This window comes from Antennarius striatus, chromosome 3 (genome assembly GCF_040054535.1).
Source record: "Antennarius striatus isolate MH-2024 chromosome 3, ASM4005453v1, whole genome shotgun sequence".
Taxonomy (NCBI): domain Eukaryota; kingdom Metazoa; phylum Chordata; class Actinopteri; order Lophiiformes; family Antennariidae; genus Antennarius; species Antennarius striatus.
The window spans coordinates 25,928,092-25,946,839 of record NC_090778.1 but is presented as its reverse complement, the minus strand read 5'-3'; the positions used below and the strand labels follow the sequence as shown (position 1 = coordinate 25,946,839).

General features: G+C 42.6%; 2 protein-coding genes across 2 annotated transcripts; both read left to right on the top strand.

Annotated features, from left to right (window-relative positions):
• The first annotated feature begins 10 nt into the window (after positions 1-10).
• On the top strand, positions 11-3,836 carry nfu1 (NFU1 iron-sulfur cluster scaffold homolog (S. cerevisiae)). The gene is made up of 8 exons (XM_068310873.1): positions 11-104; positions 1,778-1,878; positions 1,961-2,096; positions 2,512-2,578; positions 2,667-2,784; positions 2,875-2,938; positions 3,027-3,201; positions 3,510-3,836. Exons 1-8 carry the CDS (start codon positions 46-48, stop codon positions 3,540-3,542), a joined length of 753 nt encoding a protein of 250 aa, XP_068166974.1. The 5' UTR covers positions 11-45; the 3' UTR covers positions 3,543-3,836.
• A 1,213-nt stretch (positions 3,837-5,049) lies between these two features.
• Positions 5,050-17,632, top strand: LOC137592391 (glutamine--fructose-6-phosphate aminotransferase [isomerizing] 1). The gene is made up of 19 exons (XM_068310537.1): positions 5,050-5,190; positions 6,885-6,992; positions 7,422-7,529; positions 7,619-7,744; positions 7,869-7,927; positions 8,015-8,149; positions 8,230-8,291; positions 8,365-8,444; positions 8,533-8,641; positions 8,710-8,873; positions 11,028-11,123; positions 11,255-11,352; positions 11,534-11,654; positions 11,911-12,068; positions 14,742-14,856; positions 15,152-15,279; positions 15,369-15,536; positions 15,628-15,789; positions 16,008-17,632. Exons 1-19 carry the CDS (start codon positions 5,184-5,186, stop codon positions 16,050-16,052), a joined length of 2,049 nt encoding a protein of 682 aa, XP_068166638.1. The 5' UTR covers positions 5,050-5,183; the 3' UTR covers positions 16,053-17,632.
• Positions 17,633-18,748: the final 1,116 nt, after the last annotated feature.

Below are 18,748 nucleotides of genomic sequence, written 5' to 3'. Positions count from 1 at the left end.
CAGAGAGGATTACGACTTCCGCTGCTTTAGGTAATCAAAACAAACATGGCGACCTACACACGGGTGGGCAGGTTGTTGGGAGTCGCGGCAAGAATGTCTCGCCCGTAAGTTTTACCTTGTTGTTAGCGGTAATATCAACGCATCTTTCATTTTGCTCTTTTAAGGCTTATATGAATTTATGACTGTTAAAATTTGACTGTGGCTAATTGTTAGCGGCTAGTTAGCTTAATTTGCGAAGTGACGCAGCTTCACACAAAATTTACTTTTTAAATGTTATTTAATCAAGTCATTACGATTAAATTCTTATTTACAATGGCGAACTTTCAGAAGTAAAAGCTTCTTTGACAGAACATGTAAAACTGAATATACTATAGACATTTCTTTCCAAATAAGCCACACAAATAAATCCTTCAGCTCAAAACTTGTATTTTTCACCACCATTGCAATTTGTCACCATAAAATAATTTAGTGATGAATTAAAGGTCTGTAAAGTTTCATGCGGGCTGTGGATGCGGCTTGTAGTGATTTTTTTAAAAGGCACCATCTCAGTTAATGTGATGTTACGTGATGCTTCATCATATTTAATAGTGTAATTGAGAGCATTTGGGCACATACAATTAAAGGAGAACTCAGGAACTGGAACTAAGCAGCCTGAGGCTAATCAGAACAAAGGCATCAGTTTAATAGGGAGTATTAAAATTGGACCCTGAAGTGGTGGAAAAAGGACATGTGATTTGATGAGTCCAGATCAGAGAACTTTATTGCCAAGTAAATTTGCACATACAAGGGATTTGACTTGGTTTTTTGGTGCTCAACAATAAACATGCATTAGAATACAACATCAAATACTACTAAAACAAGCAATAATTGAATATAAAGTAAAACATGACATAGAAGTCTAAGTGTTACGAGCCATAATAGAAGACTGTACGTAGTGCAGGTGTGATACTAGTATAGGGGAAAATGACATGGAATGGTTCAGTGTTCTTGTGCAATTTACAGGATATGTGGCAGGTGAAATAATCAGAATATTATAATTGTCAGTGAATGTCCAGACATAATCCTGATTTGCAGGTATTTATTAATGGGGGTTGAGTGGAGAAGGGGGTAGGGAGCAGATTTACCCAGTTCTAGAGTGAGGAGTGCTTCAGTGTAAAAACAGATGCAGATGAATTGTAGAACTGATCATGTCTACAGCCTGTACTGAAGGACAAGGATTTTCGATCATTAGTTTTTATCTTCACTGATGAATCAAGGGCAAAGGGCACATTCCTACGTGATAATGCCACAATTCATCAACCTCTAATAATGAAAAAGAGTTGTTGACCGAGCATGAGACAGTTTTGTTTTTTTTGTTTTTTTTAAAGAGACAGTATTTATTTGGATTAGCCACCACAAATTCAAGAACTTGACCCCATTGACAATCTCTGCATCTTCATCTCTGCTACCTCCAGCTCTGCCTCCTGTCTTTTCCTCACAGTGGTTAAATATTGAAATACTGTATTCAAATTTTGTGGAAGTTTACCTTGCCAATGAACTTCATTTAAAAGGGAAATATTGTACTTCTGCCGCACTGAATTTACATGACAATTTCAGGTAGTAGTTTCTGGGCAGATTAAGATTAGAAAACAATAATGGACTGATAGCAATAACGGTTAAAATAAGCCTTGAATTCACAGACTCTGTATATAAAGTATTTAAAATCATCCCCACCTTTACTAGCTATTTCATGCCACTAACAACAACCGTTTGAATCTCTGTGTGTTGTTGTTCTCAGTCTTGCCTGCTGTGGATACCAGAGGGCTAGATTGCACTGGCCTTCACACAACACACTGATCTCTAACAGATGTCCACGAAGCCCACACCTTGTTCTACCAGGTTTGTATACCTGCAGCCTCTTTGTGCCTTCTAAAGTTACAGATGCTTCATTTTTGCCTTCCCTGCTTTATGTCTCTTGCAGACCGGACCATGTTTATACAGACTCAGGACACACCAAATCCAAACAGTCTAAAGTTTCTACCCGGTCGTGTAGTTCTTGAATCAGGAACCATGAACTTTGACAGCCCTCGCGATGCACACTCCTCACCCTTAGTGAAGTATATAAATTATTAAGTACTGAAACTGAACAGAAAGTAATAGATCATTTTCTGAAGAAACATTTTGACACAGCATTGAAGTTAGTCATGTTTATTCTCTTTTTCAATATCATGATAACTAAAACAGTTTAAGCTTTGATTCTTGTTAAACAGACGTTGCAGTTTCTGAGCTGTTGTCCTTGGGTGTGAACCAAATATCTTTAACTCTGAGGACACCATGTCTCTGTCTAATCTACTGCTTCTGAATGTGACCCACATATTTATGCTTTACATGTACAATTTGTTCTTTTTTTGAAGCTTGATGTCTACTATTAGTTTAGTTAGTATAGCCATTTGTAAATGTTTTCAATGTCAAAAATTAATTTGATAATTTCTCCTAAACATTAGGAGCTCACTTATGTTCTGTTGACTTCAGGCAGCTTTTCAGGATTGATGGAGTTAAGAGCGTGCTCCTGGGTCCAGACTTTATCACAATCTCCAGGGTAAAACCAGAGCCGCCTTACATGTGGGTGTAGCATGTTTGCTGTCTTACTGCTTGCAGTATATTGCTTCCTTTCTCTTTTCATTTAGACTGATGCAAATATAGAATGGAAAGTCATTAAGCCTGATGTATTTGCTGCCATTATGGACTTTTTCTCATCTGGACTTCCTATTGTCAATGAGGACAGCCAGCCTAGTGCGGACACCGGTAAAGACTGAATGTAGAAATTAAAAAAAGAACACTGCTTGCAGATTAATCTGTTTGTGAATACGGTGGAATCTCTTCTTGTCTTTTCAGCACCATCTGATGATGACGATGAAGTAGTTGCTATGATTAAAGAGCTGCTGGATACTAGAATAAGGTATCTGAAGAAGAAAACTGTCTGAATGAGTTCATGGACACATGGCTCGCTCTCTTGCTCTACACTTTTTTATGTTCCTCATCCACAGGCCAACAGTGCAGGAGGACGGAGGTGACGTTCTCTATAGAGGGTTTGAAGATGGAATCGTTAAACTGAAGCTACAGGGTTCCTGCACCAGCTGTCCCAGTTCCATTATTACTTTGAAGAATGGAATACAGAACATGCTCCAATTTTACGTTCCTGAAGTTGAATCAGTCGAGCAGGTTTGTTCTCCTACCATGCCAGGATGATTAATCTGTGTACAGAAATGTACGCTTCTCCTTTTGTATGTGGCTACATTTTGTATCATACAATGAAATTAATAAATAATTGATTTCTGATAACATAACTGATTAAAAAGTAATTATCACAGTGATAGGTTTTTTTGAATAAAAGGCTTTTTTTTTCTTTGATGTCCATTCCTGCTCAATCAAACTTATTTTCTATTTTGTAAAATTATTAAACACTTTTAAGAATATTATAGCATTTATGTTTGGAGTTGAGTGCTATTTGAAAATGCTTTTCTTCACAGGTGAAGGATGAAGAGGAGAGCGCTGAAGTCTGAACCACTCTGAGTCTGTAGTCTGAAACTAAAACCATATATCTGCATTCCTTCCTCTCATAAAATGAGCTAGTGTGCAGCTGTAGATGGCGTCATTGTTTGTTTATCCAGATGTTGCACTTTACAAGCATTTCCTGGACTAGGACAGTATTTTAGAATAAGTCATTATGGAAATTGCTTTTTCCAGAAATAAATTGTATTTATTATTTCACAGTGTTCAAATATCCCGCACTAATAAGCCATTTGGGCTCAAATAAGTAAACTCTATGTATATGAATAAACATTATTGGAATACTGTGCCTCCTTGTTTAACATTTTGTTGTGATTGTAACTTAAATATTTGACAAGTGTAACTTTGCATAACACGACTCTAATGCAAACACAAGACCACAGGTGTTTGCTAGGTGGTACTGCCACAATTACGAGTAATATCTGATTTTGTTTTGTTTTCTATGCGCAAAGCAGATAGTAATGCTTTTCCCCCACTACAGCAATTTAACTTTCTAGCTCTTTTATATTGTATGCCTTATTATGATTGCTGTCTACAAATTTAATCAAACTGACTGATTTTTTTTTTTTTTTAAGGTGTTACTTTTTATCAGCATCTTCATTGACTCTCCATGGGCTAGGATGTTTGTAGATGACGTTGTGATCTGCAGTGAGAGCAGAGAACAGGTGGAGAAATAGCTAGAGAGCGATGTTGTTTGGTCTAGAGACAGTGTCACTGAGGAAAAGACAGGAGACAGAGCTGGAGGTAGCAGAGATGAAGATGCTGAGGTTCTCTCTGGGAGTGACCAGGAAGGATAGGATCAGGAATGAGTACATCAGAGGGACAGCACATGTTAGAGGTTTTTGGAGATAAAGTCAGAGAGGCCAGACTGAGATGGTTTGAACATGTCCAGAGGAGAGATAGTGAATATATTGGTAGAAGGATGCTGAGTTTTGAACTGCCAGGCAGGAGGTCTAGAAGAAGAACAAAGAGGAGGTGTATGGATGTAGTGAAAGAGGACATGAAGGTAGTTGGTGTGAGAGAAGAGGATGCAGAAGACAGGGTTAGATGGAGGCAACTGATTTGCTGTAGTGACCCCTGAAGGGAAAAGCCGAAAGAAAAGAACAAGAGACTTTTTATCAGCACCTACCTAGCAGTGATAGTAAAGCAGTGACTTTAAGCATGTTTTAAAATTATGTGGCAACAAAAAACTTCACAAATCATAAAAAGGGAAAAGTTGTGACTCAAAAAAAAAAAAAAACACATTAAACAGCTGTCCATGATTTGAGAACCATTTAAAACCAGTCACTGAATTTTTGGACTAGCCGAAGGTACATTCTCTGGTCGGGTTCCATTCATTTCCAGTTGGCCCGGAGCACAGGCCTTCCGTTGTCCGGTGTTTGTTGAGGGTGTGCTGGATACCACCAGCGTGGTATCCAGTTTACTGGATATGCGGATGTGTATCCTGATGCCACGTCAAAAGTACCTGCGTATGCGTGCGTCATTTGATGGACAGGCAGCCGGACCAATCAGATCGCGCCATGATCGGCGTGTGCTGACTTTGATTTAGTGACATCGAGGAGGCGAAGCTTATATGACAGGCGTTCCCCGCCGCCCGAGTAGCAGTTAGTGGCATCCGAACCGAGACGTCAAATATGTGTGGTGAGTACGGAATAGATTTGACAGTTTTGAATGACAGATTTTTTTTTTTATTCCCCTTTTATCAGAAAAACAACAGAACAAACCGGAAACACAGCACGTATCTTCTGTTTAGCCGGAAGGCACGAGCCAGTTGAAATTAGCAATGGCTAACTGGAGTTAGCGAAGGCGTCATGGTACTGCTAATGCTGTTATCTAGGCAAATATAAAGCGCGCATTGTGTGACTTTGCTGTAGGCTTCATTATATTTGTGTTATTTTGGGGGCGAATAAGATGTGACGACGCGTCAGCATTTGTGTTCAACGTTGAAGTGTTTCCTGTTTAGCTAATGTGCTTTGCAGTGACATCAGGCTCATCGCATAACTTTCCATTAGTAGCAGTCTGATGGTTTAGCGTTAAGTGTTTCACAGATGACAGGCTAATTCTATCCAACATGTACATTAGTGCTTCAAATGTATGCATGACAAGTGCCTCTTGTGTACATTCGACCGAAACATGGACCTTTTAAAGGACTGTTTTATGTATGAGATGCTCTGATGTTGTCAGTCACTGTTGTCATCTCTGAGTATACAAATCAGCAGATACACTAGCAAGTATGTCACATCTTGTACCCGATCTGTTCTTACTATGACTGTATGTGCTATTCCTACCAGGAATGATTTGACATGATCTTTTTGGGCTTCAAAAGCTATTTCATCTGACTGGCATGTACTCATAAACAAACACTCCTTTCCAATCAGTTATCTCCTGATAGTTCTTATTAGTCTTCTCAACCTGAGCCTTGAGATTCTTCTATTTGGCTGCTTCCCTTGACTCCTTCAGTGTGCAGTTTCCTTCTACAGCCCCATTATGTCACCTCATATTCTAAATGAAGGCTCTGTGTGCTGTAGATCTACTTTTCCATGTTCTATCAATGGGTGTTTGTGGAACAGGGCTGTATTCATGCATCCCCTTTTGGCATAGTTTTACAACTAGTTTGAGCAGCAACGTTTCTTGTCTTCCCCGGGACAACTGCATCCTTTCCTACCTAGGCATATATAAATATACAGTATATAAACATATATTTTATACACACGCACATACATACACACATTGCTTTTGCTAAGCCGGTCTATAGAATTTTATGCACTAGAAGATTCTATTTCTGGTGCAGTAACCTCCTGTTAGACTAGTTTACCGTGTGTCTCCACCCACCCTAGGGGTTTCACCAAGGAGTCAGGAATGGTCTCAAAGTAGAAACTGGTCTCATTCATTGATGGAAGTAATGTTTGCCAAAGCTTGACATTTAATCAAAAAACTTAATAGCATATTCATTCATTCATTACTTCATTGTCTAGCTGATTTTATCCGCTGTAGCGGGGAGCTGGAGCCTATAGGGCGTGAGGCGGGGGAAATTCCGTGCACGACGCCAGTGCACCGTGGAGCAACGCAGAGACCGACAAACATGCACACATGCACTCACACCCACGCACAATTTGAAGCTGGTAGTTCAATGATATTTGAGTAATAAAAGAGCAGCACCAAGCAAGATTTAGAGCTTTTAGTTAACAGGCTTCTCTAATGTAATGTAACAGTAAGTTAAACGCCAACACTATCAAACAGAATTTTAAGCAAACCTTTGCTTCCAGCTTAGATTCTTAGCTGATTTGGAAGGGCAAACATAGCACTGAATGTTGACATTTTTCTCCCTACTCCAGGAATCTTTGCCTATCTCAACTACCATGTGCCAAGGACTCGCCGTGAGATCCTTGAGATCCTCATCAAAGGTCTGCAGCGTCTGGAGTACAGAGGCTACGATTCAGCTGGTGAGGGAGATGGACACTTCTTATCAGGCCCCTTTCACTCCACATTTTTTCAATATCTGCTTGAACAGTTGTTCTGATAATATGACCAGGTTTTTGATAAATACAGAGAGGGAAATCTACCACACTTCTAATTATAACGTTAATGCAGCACAAAAATTGTCTCGCCTGTCATACTTTCTATTTCTTCTACAGAGTAGAATGAGTGTTTGCTCGAAGTTATTGAACAGTCATGATGTTGCTGCCAAGTTTAACATACTGACCACTAATGGAGATCATTAACTTTTATTCTGTGTTTTCTATGAATTGTATTCTGATTTTAGACAGAAAACATGACATTAATAACAGTAAAAATACTATAATAGTTTATGAGCTGTAAGAACAAGAGCACTTGTGATTGCTGTAGTTCTATTCTTCCTCTTATTTTGTCAGGTGTGGGGATTGATGGCGGGAACGTCAAGGACTGGGAGTCAAATGCCAAGTCCATCCAACTGATCAAGCAGCGTGGAAAAGTGAAGGCCCTTGATGAGGAGATCCACAGTGAGCCCAGATGAAGTTCTTCACTGGACAGGAATAAATAATTGACAAATGGAGCTTTAATTTCTCATTTCTGTTTGTTTGGCCTTCAGAACAGCAGGACATTGACCTGGATGTGGAGTTTGATGTCCACCTCGGTATCGCTCACACCCGCTGGGCCACCCACGGGGAACCAAGTCCACTTAACAGCCATCCACACAGATCTGACAAGACAAATGGTCAGCCATTGTATAAATAGACTATTTTTCTTCACACAGTTCAGCGTTGTCCCTCAGTTCAATTTTCCTTTGTGTCAGCATATATTTTGATCTTAATGTTTATAATGCCCTCTCTGTTCTGCAGAGTTCATTGTCATTCACAATGGAATTATCACCAACTACAAAGACTTGAAGAAATTCTTGGTTAGCAAATATTTCTTTACTAACGGTGTATTTCTCCTCCATCTGACAGGAGACTGGCTAACTCTCTCTCTTTCTCCATTTTCTCAGGAGAGCAAAGGCTATGAATTTGAGTCAGAGACCGACACAGAGACCATTCCAAAGCTGGTGAAGTACATGTATGACAATCGGGAGAGTGACGACATCACTTTTGCTACACTAGTGGAGCGAGTGATCCAGCAGCTGGTAAGGACCTGCTCACACTGCTCGTGAATGATTAGCAGATAGAGGAGCCTGTCTGATGCATTCGATGCCCCCCCTGCCAGGAGGGAGCCTTTGCTCTGGTCTTCAAGAGCGTCCACTTCCCCGGAGAAGCAGTCGGCACAAGGTACACCCCCAGTGATGCTGTTTGTCGATTAGCACAGCTTAAAGTGCTGCCCCACTCAAGCCTGTATTTGCAGGAGAGGAAGTCCTCTGCTGATGGGAGTGAGGAGCGATCATAAGCTGTCCACGGATCATATTCCCGTCCTCTACCGCTCCTGTGAGTTCAAATATCTGCTTTAAGCCTACACTGTCTACAAATAATGCATTAGTGTAACTGAAGCCTGGGTTTTCTTTTGTCTTCTCAGCTTGTAAAGACAAGATGGGCTGCAATACCCTACCCCGGTTAGACCAGGACACATGCTTGTTCCCTGTGGATGAGAAAGCCGTGGAGTATTACTTTGCTTCCGATGCAAGGTAACCCGACACTTGCGCTGCCCGCTTCCATGAATCTCAGCTCAGTAAATCAAGTGTTTGCTTCACAGTGCGGTGATCGAGCACACAAACCGTGTGATCTACCTGGAGGATGATGACGTGGCGGCCGTCTCTGAGGGCAGGCTGTCCATCCACAGGATCAAACGCAGGGCCGGAGACTTTCCAGCCCGCGCTATCCAGACACTGCAGATGGAGCTGCAGCAGATAATGAAAGGTTGGTAAAGGGCAATCCTTTGTTCCCTTCATTTTCTCCTCGCCCGTAATGTCCCCTGGACACAGTTGGTAGTAAATCATCCTTCTTGATGGGAGGCTGACAGCCCTGAGGCTGTCATGCCAGGTAACTAATTACAGCCGTGCAGAATCAGTGTACACCTTGTAGAAGCCACCGGCATTTAAAAAGATAAATAATTTAATCAGCTTCACTTTCCTTTTTTGTTCCTGATTTAGGAAGTCAATTTGTGGAAGGAAAATGAAGCTTTTAGCTTTAATGTAATTAAGTTTGTTGTCCAGCAGGCAGGAGATTAAATGACTGTCACACTAATGAGACCGTTGGCGATTAAAGGAGTGTAGCCATTAAAGTAGACCCTGGGAGGATCTGGCGAGTCATCCAGGGTGTGCCCCGCCTCCCACCCAAACTCAGCTGGGGATTGGTTCCAAAGCTGCGTCCAACAAAAGCAGTGGTTGGAAACAAGCCCACTGCAGGAACGAATATGTTCTTCATTAATGGTGAATTCACCCACCCGATCTGTACACATCACACAGGGACACACAACACTAGACTGGATCTGAGATTTAACAGGAATTTGTGTTTTAATCTAAGATCTGAGGCATGTTTCAGTTGAACCAACAGAAAATGAATCAAAAAATATCGAACTACTACTTTAAAAGAACAATGGCTGCTTTTTCATAATGAATGAATCTGCTTAAAATGTTCTAATTTGATCATTTACTTAGTGAATCATAACTGGTGACAACTTCCTACAAACCAAATTGATTACATATTCATGCGCACTCACGTATGCCGGTCTTGTTTGACGAGATGGAAACATGAAGGTTTGTCACCAGGTTTTGTGGTGATGTAACAGCTGACGTATTTCTCTTTTGTTCAGATGTCACTTATATTTTCTTTGCGACAAGCAAAGCAGAGCGTCGGTATGTTGTTCAGGCCCACGCCCTCTAAACGCATGTCTGTGGTTGGATAAGCAAGGTTCAGGTTATAACAAAGGAAAAGCTATTATAGAATCACAGAACAATCTGACAGATTTCTATTATCTAAACTGTACTTCCTGATAAACCAAACCATCCAGACCGGAGTCTTGATAAACAGCCGTACCTTTGGAACACTTTTTTTTTTGTTGTTGCTGTAGAATCTGTTAAGATGAGTTGATAGTTCTCAGGAGGAAGATATGTCCTCTTCAGACAAAAATTGATTTGCTGAAGGATTCATTGCTGTTTGATCAGCATGAATGAAAACAAATTAGCAGCTGAAGAGAACTGAAACTTCCTTTTGTGTGAGGATTTTTATAAATTTGTTGACTTCAGCTCTTGGTTAGCGACTTACATGTGGCATTACATGTGGACTTACATGTGGTCATGTGGCATTTTATTGTAATTGTGGAATATGACCAGCTAATCATCGTCATATGTGGCCGTACATACTGGTGTTTATTATGACTCCTGCTGCTCTCAATGTAGTCAAAATGCACTTTAAAACCGTCACCAAAGTTTTAGTTAAGGAACTTGGCATAAAATAGTGCGTTGGACTCCCTCAAGCTGCAAATGATCTGCTTTTTAATTTCAAATATCTCCGCTTTCATTCCTCTTTCTTCGCTGGCTCTTCCTACATCAACCAGCAGAGGGCAGAGGTGAACTGATGTTGGCTGATCCTGACATTCCTTTGTGGTCCTGTCATTACTCATCCTCTCCTCCGTTTTGGTTTCTGGAGCCTGTCTGCTTAATAGACTTAATTTGTACGACCCAAACTGCTGTCAGGGGCGGGCTGACACATGCTCGCGTATTTAAATGTCTCAATTTCATCACTGATGGAAAAACAGCTCCTCCTTGATTTCTCTCAGTTGCTTTACTCTGAGTACGTGAACAAAGCCGCACGGTAAATCCTTACTTTCCAGAAGAAACCTGATTATCATTAAAGCGTCGTAAAACGTATCCCGGTTCCATCGGGAGTCTGCGGTTTGCATTTACAGGTACTTAACACGTGTCAGCACGACCCTTCTCAGCTGGCACCACATGGGCTCACACTTTATAAAAACGTCCATCATTGTAGTCTTAAGAGACATTCACCTTGTTTTTACTAGTGCTGGAAATGTTGGTCTGATTTATTAACACACACACCCTCCCCACCCAACAGGAAACTTCAGCTCCTTCATGCAGAAGGAAATCTTTGAGCAGCCAGAATCTGTGGTCAACACCATGAGGGGAAGGGTCAACTTTGACGAAAACACAGGTGAGAGCGAGGTCTGATGAGCTAAATGCTGTCCCTCCATTTGAAAGTCTCTGCGCTCTGATTGGTCCTTTCTCCTGAGGGAGGCAGTGACGGTCCAGATTGATGGATGGGCTATTTGCTTTACTTTTCAGTGACCCTGGGTGGATTGAAGGACCACATCAAGGAGATCCAGAGGTGTCGCCGACTGATCCTCATCGCCTGTGGTACCAGTTACCACGCTGGGATGGCGGTGAGTAGCCAATAACGGAATCCGCACTGTGAGAATATATCCACGTTAAATTCTTCAGACTAGAGGGAAATGTGATGCTGGCCTTGTGTACACAGGTGTGAGATTGTGCGTCGGTGCATTTCTCCATTGTGACCAACTGGTTTTAACATAATGGCGCTGAGCAGTTCTGTCTTTCTCCCAGACCCGCCAGGTCCTGGAGGAGCTCACCGAGCTGCCCGTCATGATAGAGCTGGCCAGCGACTTCCTGGACAGGAACACCCCCGTCTTCAGGGATGACGTCTGCTTTTTCGTCAGCCAATCCGGTGAGGAGAGGCGACCTGATGGTGTCCTTCGACTTGTCATCCCCGGTTCTTCTTTTGTTGTGATCAGCTTGAGTTTTGTCAAATTGTGGAGTCAGATTTGTGCAGAGTTTTTGTTCTGTTCGTCGAAATGGGGAGGTGTTTGTGTGATGGCTGTGTAATATTCTCTGTGCTGCTGTTTGAAACCACTGTCCTGTGTTGTTTTAGTGGCTTTGCTGACATACTAATAACCCGTTACGTGTTTTTCCCGATCATCCAGGGGAGACGGCCGACAGCCTCATGGCGCTCCGTTACTGCAAGGAGAGGGGGGCGCTGACTGTGGGCATTACCAACACGGTGGGCAGCTCCATCTCCAGGGAAACCGACTGTGGAGTCCACATCAACGCCGGGCCCGAGATCGGAGTAGCCAGCACCAAAGTGAGTCTGCAGACCCAACACTGATACTCGTTCATGAATCAGCAAAATAAAACACTCCCCACTGTCCCATGATGAGCGCTCTCCACTGGCCATACTGACTGACAACAGCCTGAGACTTCTCGTTTTTTGTTTTTTTTGTTGTTGTTTTTTATCGTCTTGGGACGAATCGCCAGCGTGCGACTCGACGCTTCTGCCATTTAGGTTTTTGTTCCATTGGCTCGACTCCCTCCCTCATTGGTACCTCGTAAAATAAATATCTTCACTCAGCCGACTGCTTTTCAGAAGAATGCAGCTGCAAGGGGGAATTATTTCCATGTCGGCCAGCCAACAAGTGTCTGTTCGCCAAAGTAGCCCAGCTTCAGTGTCCATTCATTTAACAAAGGGGGAGGGGGGACAATATAAATAAGTGTATTCCATACGAAGTGAAATACATCTATTGTTTTCGGTTGGTTTTATAGGGGCTTAGAAAACAAAATATTAGTATACATTTGAGCTTTTAAAGGTAAACACAGCCTTTTGAGTAGTACAGTAATCCCTCGCGCCTTCATGCATCAACACTCGCAGCTTCACTACATCGCTGATTTTCAGTAGGTAGTCACGTGATACCGTACGCACATTCTATTGGCCGATGGCATCCGGAAGTGCTCTACGTTGCGTGAATCTCGGGACTTCCGTGAGACATGAAAGTGTTCTAAACAGTCTATCAGAGTGTGGGAAAAGGTAACATAAATAGAAGGTGGTTTAATATCAATATGGGGAGGGTTCATAAATGTTTTAATTACCGTAAATAATAAAATAACTAGGTGTATTGCTATATCGCGGCATTTTGTTTTTGCTGGTGGTTCTGGATCGCATTAACCGCGAGGAACGAGGGGTTACCTTATAGATATATATAATAAACATTTACCTGCATATACATAATCTCCGCTGTCCATACTGTGTAATAAATGTAGTAACTAACTACAGCTGGTTTTAGTCTTAAAGGACATTCTTACAATCATTAATCAGCTAAGCACAGCTTTAAAGTTTTCTATTTGATGTCAAATTGGTGACTGGATGTTTAAGTTTACGTCTTTACCAGATTACAAACCCTCTGAATTTACTGTTCAGCTGAGAAATGTCTTTTTTAAATTTTCGTCATCACAACAAATGATATATCTTCACAATCAAAGAGAATCAGAGTTTGACAAAGCGTACATTAAATATTTTTTGGTGAACTGATCGATTTTACACGAAGGACCAGAAATAACAATGGATCAATTTGTTATATTATCTCATAAATGAACTCGACGCCCACCGCTGAATGAAACCCAGATGATAACTCCGGTGTGAGTCAGGCCTTGCCTTTTGGAAGCTGAGATTTTCCTCCGCTCGGATCCCAAGGGGATTTGAAAGTTTCTGATATTCATCTCATCTCATGTAAAACTAGAATCCTTGATTTTCTGCTCCCCCTACCTCCAAGCAGGCCAAAAGGATTTTGCCTGCTTGGACTCGGAGCTGAGGAGCGAGTGGAGCCGGTCCCTCCCTGGCCCGGCTTTTGCAGCTTGGCTCGGCCACTCCTGCGTTGCTCCAAAGCCTCAGAGACGCCAACATTTGCTGCGTGGCTGGATGGGTCACATCCCCACACCCAGTTCCATCAGCGCTGCACAGCCTCGATCATCAGATCTCTGAATAAGACGTGTGGCAGTCAAGTGTGAAAAGAGTCCAGCGTCATCTAGTGACTTATATTTTCTATATTTCGCCGTACGTTTGTGTTTTTGTGGGCTGGAACAGAGCCCTATTTCCAATTCCTCTCATTATATTCAAGATTTATTTAATAAATTTGAGACTTGGGTTGAACTGGTTCAAAAGGCCAGTCCTTTTGGCAGCTCAGCTGACAGTAAATTAAAAAAGACTGGCTTTGTGAATCACCCAGTATCCACTGGGAATTGACAGGGTTACGAAGTTTATGTAGCAGAGTTTCTCTGTGTGAGTGTCTGAGAGAAATCTCCATGTTTCAGCTGAATATAAGGGTGGTCGTCATTGGACAGTAACAGTTGGCATAGAGTGTTTAAAAGTGCTGCTCTGTTCTTGGTGCAGACCGTCAGTTCTTAAGGACTGCGGTTAGCGTGCTGTCAGGGAGGAAAAAGGGTTTTACAGCTATTTTTTGGCTCCAGACTCCGGCGTTTTTAGTCTTGAGGGTCCCATGAAATGACTTGGCTTCATCCAAGCGCTGATTAAACCTCTTGCGTTGGCATGGAAGGCCTCCAAACGTACTCCAAGATGAAGGAGCAGGGCAGGACTGAGCAGTGAAGTCTCAAATGCTCTGCTGTTGTCAGCCGTCACTCTCCTGTTTGACGTTGTATTTGCACAAAGTCATCTCTGATGAGCAGCTTTACTTGAACGCAACTGCAAGCATTTTAATGCCGTCTAATAAAACCCACCTCTCCTTCCTTTTCTCATCTGGTGCAGATTATTAGCTGGCGTTCATCGTCATAACAGGGAGACAAGAAGCACAGATTCAGGACTGAAAGAGGGCTTTGACTCAGGATCTGGTTGCTGCATTTTTATGCCACAAACATGACAAGAAGAATCTTTCTGAGACCGCGCACACGTCGACAATTAGTGGAGCTAGCTATGAGAAGACTGTTCAGGTGATGCTAACACGCTTTGCTTTGTGACTCTGCCCTGCAGGCCTACTCCAGCCAGTTTGTGGCCCTGGTCATGTTTGCTCTCCTGATTAGCGCCGACAGGATTTCCATGCAAGCCAGACGTTTTGAGATCATCCAGGGCCTGAAGGTGCTTCCAGGTAAATCAAGCCCCCAGTTATTCTGTTTCACTGTGAGATTAAAATATGTAGGGATGGAAAACTATCACTCCAAACAAACCTTTTGGACGCCGATGGAGGAGGGAGGGCTGTAGGCACTCGCATGCTTTCGTGGATCTAAAGCATATGATGGCATGAGGAGTTTCTGGCTGCTTCGTTCCCTTCTTTACGAGACCAGCAGCCTGTTTTTTACTGAAGCATAGAATTACATTTCTTCAGTCTCATAATAAAAAATAAAAACCTTCTCCATTGTATTTTTCTTTTGTTTGTGTGTTAGATCTGATTAAGGAGGTCCTCAGTCTGGATGATGAGATCCAGAAGCTGGCGACAGAGCTGTACCAGCAGAAGAGCGTACTGATCATGGGCAGAGGCTACCATTACGCTACCTGCCTGGAGGGGGCGCTGGTGAGTCCGGGCAAGGATAGTGGAAACCCATGACCAGAACATCAACCTCGATTTTCTTTAACCTTCTGTGAAATTTCCATCCCTCGTAGAAAATCAAGGAGATCACGTACATGCACTCGGAGGGCATCCTGGCCGGAGAGCTGAAGCACGGCCCGCTGGCGCTGGTGGACAAACTGATGCCGGTCATCATGATCATCATGAGAGACAACACCTACACCAAATGTCAGAACGCCCTGCAGCAAGTCGTGGCCCGCCAGGTATTTAAACTGTTAACGTGGGATGTTGTGACGTCGTCATTCGCGATCGACAGCAGCTGATGTGTGATTTTTCTCGGCGCGTCTCTCGCAGGGACGCCCCATCGTCATTTGCGACAAAGACGATTACGAGACGATCCAGAACTCCAGCCGCCACATCCGAGTGCCTCACTGCGTGGACTGCCTGCAGGGAATCCTGAGCGTCATCCCGCTGCAGCTGCTGTCCTTCCACCTGGCTGTCCTGCGAGGTTATGATGTAAGTTTACTCCCACCGGCTGCTACCGGGACGATTTTCTAGATGGGAGTTTTAGCCCATATGTCAATAAAACCTCAGTATTAGAAGTTTCAGCTACACTGATGTACTTTTGTTTTCACATACTGTTCGAGTAGGAGACTCCAGGATGAAAAAGAGAAGCAGTGAACGATGGTTTTGATGTTTTTATTACGCTTAATAAACGACTTCTTTCAATGCAGGTGGACTGTCCAAGAAACCTGGCCAAGTCCGTAACCGTGGAGTGAACCTCACCATCCATCACCCCACAACAAAAACCTGGCAGACACGCTCTCAAACACATGGCGAGGGAGCGTCCGCACTCACAAACCAACAAGAGACGTCCCGTTTGTCCGTCTCATGTCACTGCTCTTTTAATTACTTTCTCATCATGTAACTCAAAGCTTCATATTCTGTTTATTTCGCCGTCTTTGTGGTTTTGTTAGAAAAGCTTTTCAGTCCATGGTGGCGGGGTCTGGCCTGGCGTCGACATGGGAACCAGCAGGGATGTTTTTGGGGCTTATTTTTATCCTTTGCTAAATACGAGCCCCTCGTGTGTCTTTGTGCTGACCGGGCCCGGGGGGATGTTGAAGTTGTTGACTGACAGAAGTTAAGATTTAAAGACCTTATTTGGCTTTTTTTTTTTTTTTAACCTTTAGTGCAATGATTTGTCATCCAGGTTGGATGTTTTTTCTTTGGCAGCTAGACATCTGAAGTGTCTTCAGTCTCCAGTTGAAGTAAGCGATAGTCTTGAATCATTCCAAACCGCAGGTCAACGCTTCTTAAACGTCGTGCAGTTTGCCAATTTGGACTCTTTCTCTTGGCCTGTGTGAAGCCTGGTGGATACACTACGGTGTAAAACCCTCTCCTGCTGGATCTCGTGTTTAAACTCTCATCTTTGTCGTTCCGCTCCACGAGATTCCTCCAAGCCTCCCTCGCCATCATTTGACGTTTACCTTCCTCTCTTTTTATTTGCTTCATTCATGCAAAACTTGTCGTCTCCTTGAAATCCAACCTATTACCTGACGAAATTTGAGTGAGATGATGCCAGCCCACACCCCGCCACCATGATCACTGTTACATCGGGACCATTTGAAGTAAAAATGCTTTGTTATATTTGTGTAGTTAAACTTTTTAATGGGCCATTTTTACTTGTCTTTGATTTGAAATGTAAATGTTCCTGTCATCTGAAATGTCTCATCAAAACCAAAAATCCCTGCAATGACTGTCACAGAACAGAAGGTACTGTACTGTACTGTACGTGTCCGTCTGTGTCTTTGAAGCCAAACATACAAATGCTGGGAGCGTTTCACAAAGTGTGTCATTTGAATTCCAACGGTACGATTGTGTGATCAAAGAATGATGCTGTACACACTCAGTTGTGTAGTGAAGAAAAGGGATTTGCTCCATTTTTAAAATTCTTTCACTGGTTACATTGACTTTACTTTCGCTTTTACAATCGAGCCTTAACTTTGTTTCTTTTTTTTCCTCCCCACCATCATCAAGCTCGTCCTGAGCTGCTGAGTGGGTCTGAAAACTGGACAATGTCGTTACAGGAACTTTTTGTAGTTCGCAGACGATGGTAGCTTTAGATGTCTCTGTCTGGACACGAAGGAAGCTGCACTGAATCGGAGTCTGATAGATTTACTGAGGGGATGGAGGCACTATTTATTAGTGGAGTGATACAATAACGTGTCAAGTACTTAACACACTGCAGAGGTGTTCATGCTGTATATGCTTCTAGTCCTAGGTAATGCTGAGTAGAGTTGATCTGACTGGACAGTAAATGTTTCAAAATGATTTTATTGAAATAAAAATTGTAATCAGACTTTTTTTTAAATATATATATATATATTAAAAAATGCAGAGTTAAAGTCTGAGATTCTCAGGGGCTGCTGATGAGTCATGGCATCCTAAATAAATCCCAGTACCTGTGTAGAATAAGCAGTCACACTCTGTGAAAAGGACAGCACAGGTCTGACGTATTCACATAAAGTTAAACCGGTGACAACGCCGGGTCTGAAGTCCACACGGTCCATGATGCCACATGGATGAGCGCCAGGACACTCCTGCTGATGACCGGTGAGGCGTAGCAGCAGCCCGAGTGTCGGTCCTGCTCCTCCTGGCCAGCCCAGCTTTGAGGAACCCAGTGAGTCTCAGCAGGGAGGAGAGGTAGACACGATGTCTGAACGCCAGAGCGAAGCCCGGGAGGATCTCGGTGCGTCTCTGCTCGCCACACGGACAGTCTACTGTCTGACAGCATGAAGCATTGTGGGTATTTTTCCATCTAGAAAGAGCGTCATCTGAAACACCTTATGAGCTGCAGCCAAGTCCTTCAGCATGAGCTAATCAACAGCTGATTTATGGCGCCGGGGTGGGATTGATGATTATTGGCAGGTGAGGTGACATCACCTGGACCTCAGTCTGGTTCAGCTCCTCATCCTGACCCACTGAGAGGTCATTATATGTTAATATTAAATACAGACTTTGATTTGTCTCATTAGCAAAAAAATAAAAGGAACGGTAAACGGGTGCGTATTGATCCAGAACAGGCCACCTGATAGGTCATAGTTCACCTGATGAGTCTCACCTGTGCTGTGAAAGGAGGAAACATGTTTGTCTTTCTTCCCGGAATGACACAGGATTGTTCTACGACAGGAAAACTTATGATAAACTTTATTTATGTAGCTCCTTAATGACCAAGTTCACAAAGAACTTCACTTTTGAAAGGAAAAAAAGGTAATGACTTCATAAAATACAATGACTTTAAAGAAACAATAATGCTAGACAGGAATACAATAATTAAAATGATTATATGTGAGAATGATTTCCTGCAGAAGAAAGATTTGATCTAAAAGTTGAAAAAGATGCAGCGATATTATTTAACGCTATAAAAGTGATGTGTAAAACAAGTAGCCAGAGTTGGGGTCATGTGCTCATATTT